At 34.6% G+C, this 9,019-nt stretch overlaps 1 protein-coding gene across 3 annotated transcripts in view; it reads right to left on the bottom strand.

Moving 5' to 3' along the window:
- Window positions 1-7,297: 7,297 nt before the first annotated feature.
- The window catches only part of LOC149560050 (microtubule-associated protein 70-1-like), a 33,233-nt gene continuing 31,511 nt past the window's right edge, over window positions 7,298-9,019 (bottom strand). For all 3 annotated transcript variants that reach the window (XM_089824435.1, XM_089824436.1, XM_089824437.1), the window contains one exon: window positions 7,298-8,090. In XM_089824435.1, the coding sequence (XP_089680561.1) occupies window positions 8,072-8,090 (19 nt within the window). In that variant the 3' untranslated portion in view covers window positions 7,298-8,071. The remainder of the gene's footprint in view (window positions 8,091-9,019) is intronic.

The following is a 9,019-nucleotide window of genomic DNA, read 5'->3' as shown; positions in this document are numbered from 1 at the left end:
TCGATAAAGGATGTGCAAAAGAAAAGCAATCATGTGATTGTTGCTAGAAAGGATTGGCACAAGTGGAATAAAGGGAAGATTGTACAAGTTGATAACTTGGAGGATATGTATACGAAGAACTAGTTTAGGATTTATGTATTGAATCTCGCAAGATGTTCTTCTAGGTGTTAAGAACATCTTTTCACACCTAGGGTATCTGATGTACGAGCATCCTAAGGTAGTTGGCAATCCTACATGTTGGAGTGGTTTGACCTTGAGGTTGGAGAGCTCAATTGAAGAAGAGGTGTGCTAGGTCATCATTGAGTTTTCGTGTTGGCCAAGGAGCTTGGTCACTAAAGGAGCTCATTTTATACTATATTGCTTATCTTATGCTATGTTATTAGGCATGTATTGTTGCTCGTGGATGCTTGGTGATTTTGCTAATGCTTGGCAATATGGCGCATTGAATGGAGTTCTTGCAGATTGGATCGTCCAACTTGGTGCATTTAATGTGTGTGGAGTGTGATCATGACTGGAGTAATCCTAAGGATGTGTGGCGACCTATTTAGGTCTTGGTGATCTTTCCTATGTGTATTTGTAAGACGACTAAGGTAATTTATGTTTATTATGTTCTAATTGCATTAGGTTGACTTGTGGTTAGAGTGTTTTTTAATATAAGGGTTTATTTAATTTGTAACTTGCTAGGCCGACATGTGGCTCAGTTGGGTATAAGTAGTGGGTCTTGTAGAGTCTTGAATCATTATCATTCAGCATGGAGAAGATGGAGTAGCTGAGAGGAGCGAAGTTTGAGTAGAGCTAGTAGCTAAGTTTGGGCTTGAGAAAAAAGAAGGTTGCTTGGTGGCTTGCGAGCACAAGTTGAGATTCTTCTTGGAGTTCTCTACTAGATTGTGGGTTTGGGCTAGCTAATGGTTGGATCTTGCGAGATATTGCAGAGTTGTTATTGTAATTACTAATGTATTTGACCATAACTCAGAAGGCCTTACAACCAGGCATGTTGAATGAAAATCTTATGATTTTATTGTGAGAATTGGCATTATTTTGGATCTAAATCTTTGTGTTATTGTTTATATTTTGTTGTGTGGTTATTGTTGGGGGCTAAGACATCTCCATTAGGGATTCTCCTTCCTTGTACTACGTCACAAGAGTACACATAGAAGAAAACACACATTCAGCAGCAAAGAGCCAACTTTATTCATGAACACATACTAACTGATTAAACAACTCGCATGATAAAATATTAATGTCATGTTGTTAGGCCTTACTGGTTGCAGCTAATACAATGAATTGCATCATTAGAGCTCAAAGCTCACAATCTTGAGACTTTCTTTTGCTTCTATATCTTCTTCTACCTACTTACTTACCTAAATCTAATCCAAGTTCTAATATAGCCAACAAGACCACAAGTCAGATGGTTGAGCATTTAACTAAACAATTGGTCCTTCTTTAGAGGAGAAAACGAATAACGAGCACAATGACCTAAAGAGAATTTGCACTCTAAAGGATAGGTCCACGCATAATCCAAGAGACATTCCTCAACTACGCAAGATGCCACATCATCATAGGCAATTGCACAGCAATAAACTCTATGGTACACTGGATGAAACAAGCAATGAAAAGTGAGGGGAGAAAGAGGAATTAAACTCCAAGAAAAAAGAACATTAGATTCCATGCACTTAGGGTAAGGATCAACAATGGGTCCAGATTAAGATTCCAACCTCGCAAAACTTGAAACCACGAGCAACAACGACTACTCCTCGAACAACAAACTGGTATAGAAAACAAGCAATATTTTTTGTTGATGCAGGTTGCCCATTGACCTAAGATGCTCTTGCATCATTAAGTTTTGTTCCAAAGGCTTCCAAAATGCAAATTACTAAGACAAAAAATTACTAAACATTTTTTTTCATTTTTTTTCATTTTTGCTCACTTTGTTGCTTATCACCACTTCAAACTTCTTTAGACTACTCATACAGTTGTGATATATAACATCTACAATACCTATGACAAGAACCTCTTTTGCATCAATGAAGAAATACCTACAACATGCCTTGTTTATGTGCTTGTCCAACTGTTTCATGATAGCTCAAGGCATAATTTTAGTGTAAGCACCTAAATTTTAGGTGCAACTTTTAACCTACATATCATTCATGAGCAAAGTAACATAGAATGGATCTATTTGAGATGGATAGTTAAAGGAGTTCCCAAATAGACTTCTAGGAATTTCATGTAATTCCTCTTCAACATCATTCACCTATTCTTTATCCATATCCAAATAATGACCAATTTTCTAACATCTACAATACCTATAACAAACACCTCTTTTGCATTTGTGAAAAAACACCTACAAAATGCCTTTGTTTATGTGTGTTCGACTGCTTCACAATAACTAAAGTCATAATATTAGTGTAAGAACTTCAATCTAACATGCAACTTTTAACCAACATATCATTCATGAACAATGTAACATAGAAAGGATGTATTTAAGATGGACAATTAAAGGAGTTCCCAAATAGATTTCTAAGATTTCATATAATTCCTCTTCAACATCATTCACCTATTCTTTACACATATCCAACTGATGAGCACTTTTCTAACCTATTGCACTTGTTAGTACATAAATAAAAGTCAATGTGTTATCCCTATGCTCTTCGATCCTCATCATTCCTAGCACTTGCACTGAAATTTTAACTTGAGGTAAAACTTGTCTTATCAAATGGAACATAATTTTGCACATGAATAAGAATACGATTTATGCCTAGACAACGACATTTTTCACCTTTAACATAATCCTAGGTAGCCTTAGCACTTCTTCCAAATTGTTCATTTGTGATTGTTGATGAATCACTCACTTCATCTTCGCTATAATACGTTTGTATCTTCTAAATTCTGGAAGTCTTGCCCTTCTCTGCTCTAGGTTTGGTTGCAACGCCATTTTGAAATTGATTCATAAAAAGACTTGCAAAGTTTCCCTAGTCGTCATTTTCAGTCTTACAACTACAACCAATCTATTGAAAATAATCACAAACAAAAGAAACTTATGCAATCCTACGGTCCAGCTTAAACAATGTCAAGCCTTGTATATGTTAGGCTCTCACCTAGCGCTCTAACATGGGTTTATTATATTGACCTAGGAAGATCTTCCTACCTCCAAACAACAATACAGGATATTATCTTCCAAATTCTTAGAACAAGGGAAAACAAGATGACTCCCCAGGAGAGAGTTCATCCTTATGGGGGAAAAGAGCAATTAAACAATAAGATTAAAGAGGACCTTCTGTAATACAAGTGAAGTTGAGTTAGAAGAAGGAGACCATATCGGTATAGGGGGCTCCCCAATAGAGAGTACAAAGGAAACATCGGAAGCTAAGGAAGCGTCATCATTCTAAAAGGGGTTATTGGACAAAGAATCAAATGCATGAATAATCAAGTGATCTTCATTAACACTCGCCCATCACATAATATGCCCTTCAATGAGAGTAAGAGAGACAGCGAGGGATGGGGGGAGGGGGTGATTCATAACTAGATGAAAAAAGGACAAGCAACACCGACATCTAAAATTGAGACCGTCGTAATCAAGAGTGAGCTCAGGGATTTTCCAACGATGAAAAATAGATTCCTATAAAGAGACCTATAGATGTTGCATATATATTTGAGATAAGATGTATTTGTGATTTAAATAAATGTTATTTATGTTTTACTATAATGAGCACATCGTAGATAAATTAATGATTGCCCCAATTATTTTATTACATATGATCAAAATATTATTCTAGGTTCCCAATAGAACTATAATAAATAGTTTTAAATTTTATATTGTGATCTACAGTATAATAAAATCAAAAATAGAGTGAGTCCAAGGCATTTCAAAAACCATGAAAAATATATCCCTATAAAGAAACCTAGAGATGTCAATGTCTACTAAAATGCTTGTTGCATATATTTCAAAATAAGATCTATTTGTGATTTAATTTAATGTTATTCGTGTTCTAATATAATGAGCACTTCATTGTTAAATTCGTGATTGTCCCAATTACTCACATGAACCATAATGTTTAGAATTTGTTTGGTATTACTAAAACCACGTCATTATTTTATTTTATATGATCAAAACAATTCTAGGTTACCAATGGAGAATCATAATAAATAATTTAAAATTTTGAATTGTGAACTATAAGATTATCAAATCAAAGTGAAAATTTGTCATTGAAATTCAGGCATTCTTTTGGTATCCATTGTCAATGAGGGCATCCAATTGTTACTTCGTCAAGCACTTCGGGTCAAAGAGGCACTTGCATATCTTGGAAATGAGAATAGTTACAACACAGACAAATTATCGTTCGATCAGTATCCTTCACATGCACAAGATTAATTCCTTAGCATGCATGAGATTAATTGTATCTAGATAAACTAAACGTTTTCATGATTCTAAGCGAATGGGGTCTAGGAAAATGAGCTAGCCAATAGCCTTAATGAATAATTGTTATGATATGAGGATTAAAATCTTTATGATATTATAGGAATGTATAGATTATAATATTAAAAAAACTATGACCTTCAAAACAAAAGGAATGCATATCCACAATACTCGTATTTACTTCTAAAAGGTCATTAATTGTGACTACCGTGATTATGGGATAAATGTAGCGCGAAAATTAGAATTAACGAGAAACATTGCTAATTCTAAGAAGCAAAATCAACATGATATTGACAGACAGATTAGACAATACTCTTGCAGAACCACATGCTCCTAATTCACATTATATGCGATATATAAGTGGCTCATGATGGAAAGATACGAGTAAATGAGATGCCACGCTATATCTATGACTGTCTTAAACAATTTAAACTTCCAGTTTGATCTTTACAAGAAATACTCAATAACAAGCTTTAGTGAATTATTAATTTTTTAACTTATTTGTGACAATTACAAATAAGAAATGCTTTAAACTGAACCTACTTGACCTAGGATTCTGGTGAACCAACAAGGTAAGTCCATCGTAGGGCAGAACAGACAGGCATTCATCTTATTGATGTAAAAGATTACCTCACAAAATATCTAAAAACCTAAAACATAGGTCAAGAAAATTGACGATTGGCAAGCATGCTCAATTATTAAAGGAAACAAAAAAAAATTGGAAAACATCCAAATAGTGTTCCAAACCCACAACCTCTTAAACACCTTTCACAGTCTGAGCTAGAATTGTAATATAACACATCCCTAGCAAACCACTCTCGTTAACCCACAGCCACATTTCATTCGCAAAATTATAACTTCACTCAAAAAATTAGAAGAAAAGCTACACACTACTTCCACATATTGGACGGCAAGAAGAAACAGCCGCAGGGATTGTTTTAGGGAAACAAAATAATACTGAGTCTTTATGTCATTGCCCAAACCCAAAATATCATTAAAAATAATATGATATGAAACATCAAGAAATTCATTAATGCGGAACATTAAAAACAATATAAGCATTTGATTGTACAATGCGTTTCGATTCAATATGAGCAACATCTATCAGCACTAATCATTGACAGGTAAAAATTTACATACATCGTATCATGATATCTGCAATTTAACGATAAGACTAATCATTGACAGGTAAAAATCTACATACATTGCATATTGGTACCTGTAATTTAACGATAAAGACCAATTTTGTTATGAAATTAAAGGTGATGTACTCAGTGCAATAGCTACTTGGTACTGTGAGCAGAGTGGGATTAATCATGGAGGAAACTCCGTAATTAAGTATGTTCCAACTGGAATAGTATTGGGATGGGTTCCTGAGAAGTCCTTCCTGGTGCTTCACCTCTGTGAGCATCACCTAAATCCAATGAGTGCTAAGTGTGTTCCAATAATTCTCATGAGACATGGATTTGTATAAATCACTACTCATGAAACACAATGAGTTTGACTCAAACTACAAGTTATAGCAATATCACAATTTGACTTGCTGTGGAAAATATCTCATACTTATCGTCATACAAGTTATCCAAATATTACTCTAATCCCCAGGCCCTCCAATCTACATAAAACATGTTCCATATTACACCATTGCAAAAGGCCATATTAATAAGTTGTCAACCCATGTCATTCCTCATCTTTAGACCCAGATAATCACTAATGCACATCGACTATTTGCCCCAAAAAATGGTGCAAGTCGTGTTTGCCGCCAAAAAATGGAAATCTAAGTATGTCTAGTACTGGACTCCAAACTAAGAATGCTCTATGCCAGGATAACCCTGTCTTTAGTTGGATGGCAGCAAGCGCAAATGCACAGACACCAAGGTTGTGAGAATGCGTGTATCAGATCTATATTAGGTTAACATATCTTAAGTTTGCCATTAAATTTAGATATGCGGTTGGGGATGATGCCAAAAATCACCCATATTTTGAATGGATGCTTCAAAGTCGTGAGAAAAACTCTAGTAAAATCGCTCTAATGATGTGTCCCTATAATAATAAAACGCATTAGAAACAATAAATAGAAATGGTCTTAAAGAGAGTGTCCCCATGAAAGCCAGAAGAAAGCACAACCCAGACACAGCTGCCTCTTTATTTGTTGTGAAAAATTACCAATGGACCTGCTAGTTCATGGATGGGTCATGGCATCTTCAGTCTTACTATCTTCTTGAAAAAATCAGATGGCTATAGAAAAGTTGCAGCGCAAACCACAATCAAAATGGTTTTCAACCCTTTCTTATTGACTAACATTAAAATAAGTAGTTTCAACCAATTTGAAGGTCAAACCAAATGCTTTTGCTGTTCTTCGCCCTAACTTATTGAAATGTACATTAATTTGAGAAATGAAATTAATTTTTACAAGTATAAACAAGAACAATAAATGAAAATCTTGTCAGTAAAGGAATAGAGGTCACTGATCAGTCACATAAAAGCTTATTATCAGCGCTTTTGTGGAAATCTCCATAAACAAATTGGGATCCATATTAATTTTCACTAACTTATATACAACCATCATTTCCTTGTTGCCTTGGAGTAAACACTTACACATGATATAATTTATATTTGTACAAGCTCAAGTTCTGATACACAAACAATAAGTTTTAAAATATAATACTCAATTCTGGGAGTTGTGCAATTTAAAACAACGAAACTTCATTCAAAAGCAATTGTAAGCTTCATCCAGGCTTTATGTGCCACTTATTCAAAATAAAAACATCATTGCATTTTTATAATTTATCTTCATTGTGCATCCATTTTTTCCAACGAGTGCCAGTGTCTAGACTCTATCTGTCATACCATCACAAATCCAGGACACAACTCATGGTAAAATTATATTTTCAAAGCACGGATAAGATCTCATTTTCAAATTATGAGTAAATATATCCCAGATGAATGAATATGCCTCTGGTTGACATTCAAGTCTGGAGAATAAACAAATTAAAATTCAAAGTAATCTGCCCATTTGGTGTGCACTGCACACTAGTTAGGAGATGCAAGAATTACATGGGAAAGAAAATCTATAGATTTGGTTAGGAACACTTAACAGTGTATCAAAATCAGACTATATCCTATAGACAAATCGATATTCACAGTATCTAGAAGACCCCACACTGCCCTGATATGCAAAATCTGAACCTGGTCCTGGTTCAATCCAAGTTAAATGTCGCGAACATAATACATAGTCTACAGACTAGTCAATAATGACAAGTAGACAACATAGCACAAAAGATAAACCCAAAAAAAGAACAATCTCAAACTTCCACCTCTAGTAAACAACAGCAATCGGCTTTGTATTCATCTGAGATTGGAGCTCATACCATCAACTTGTTCTTGACATAATGCACAATCTATGACAACTTGATACTTGCCAGGAGTGTCATGGTTATCTCATTGTAGGTTAGCAGATACATACAAATATAGCTGATTGCAGACTCGAGAGACTTTCACTTTCTTGCTTTCAATACTGAAACGTATAGCTTTTTAAGTGGCCAAACCTTCAGTAATGACCTTCCATAATTCATTCAGCTTCCAAAATGAATGTGCATAGCATAGGTATTGCAACATTAAGTACAGTGCGCTTTCATTCTCAACCACAGAGCATGTTCAAATATTGCGTGTGCTTCTGCAAGACCAGAATAGTACATGGTAAGATATAATACCACCATATATTAAAATCATGATTAGCCTTGAAAGGGAATGACAAGGTGAAATCAAAAGACTTCAATTAATCCTATACACCAGACCTTGAGAGTAACTTTCAAATATACAGCTTGCTTCTAAGATCTAGCAATATACATCAAAAACATATGGGAGAATCGCAGTCCATGGTATTCCCAAAGCCAGAATATTTAACACATGAAAAGCTTCCCATGTCACATTTTTGCGCTCATTTGCTTTAGCTCATTTGTGTTTCTCTCTCTATGTGGTAATATTTGGTACACTAAATCTTCCTTACAATTGGCCTATCAAACAGCTAGTTGAGAAATGTAAAACCAACAATCTTAATAAAGAGTTCAAAACTTTAAAGGGTGCCTTTTACTAAAGGGAAGGGGTTTTAAATCAAAATATTCCAGTGTCTAACTTCTACAAAAATAACTTCTCAAAGCTGGAGGAAACAAAGACATACAAAGTGCATGTACTTGAAATCAGTTATAGAATTTTCAAATTACAAAAAAATCTAAATTTGCGACAAGAGGTGATGTACAACACGATGAAAAATGCATTATGTTAGACAGGGCAGCATTTCTATATTTTATTTTTCTTAAAAGTAAACTACAACTCTCTTCGTTTTCCTTGTGTTTAATCAATGGCTTGTGAAATAACTTGTCAAAGCTGGAGGAAACAAGGAGATACAAAACATGCACATAATTTTCAAAATATAGAAGAGCCAAGTACTTAAAATTTATTACAGAACTTTCAAATAAAAACCATACAGTGAAACAAGGTATAAGATAGGCTCTTTATATTTATTTTTTTAAAGTGGACTGCAACTCTGCTTTGTTGTCCTTCTATTTGAAATCAACAACTTGTGAGCCCATTGATGAGGTCAAA

Source organism: Cupressus sempervirens, chromosome 4 (assembly GCF_028749045.1).
Source record: "Cupressus sempervirens isolate cs-2001-9-10 chromosome 4, ASM2874904v1, whole genome shotgun sequence".
NCBI classification, from domain to species: Eukaryota; Viridiplantae; Streptophyta; class Pinopsida; order Cupressales; family Cupressaceae; genus Cupressus; species Cupressus sempervirens.
Note: the sequence above shows the minus strand (reverse complement) of the source record. Positions and strands in the feature narration are given on the sequence as shown.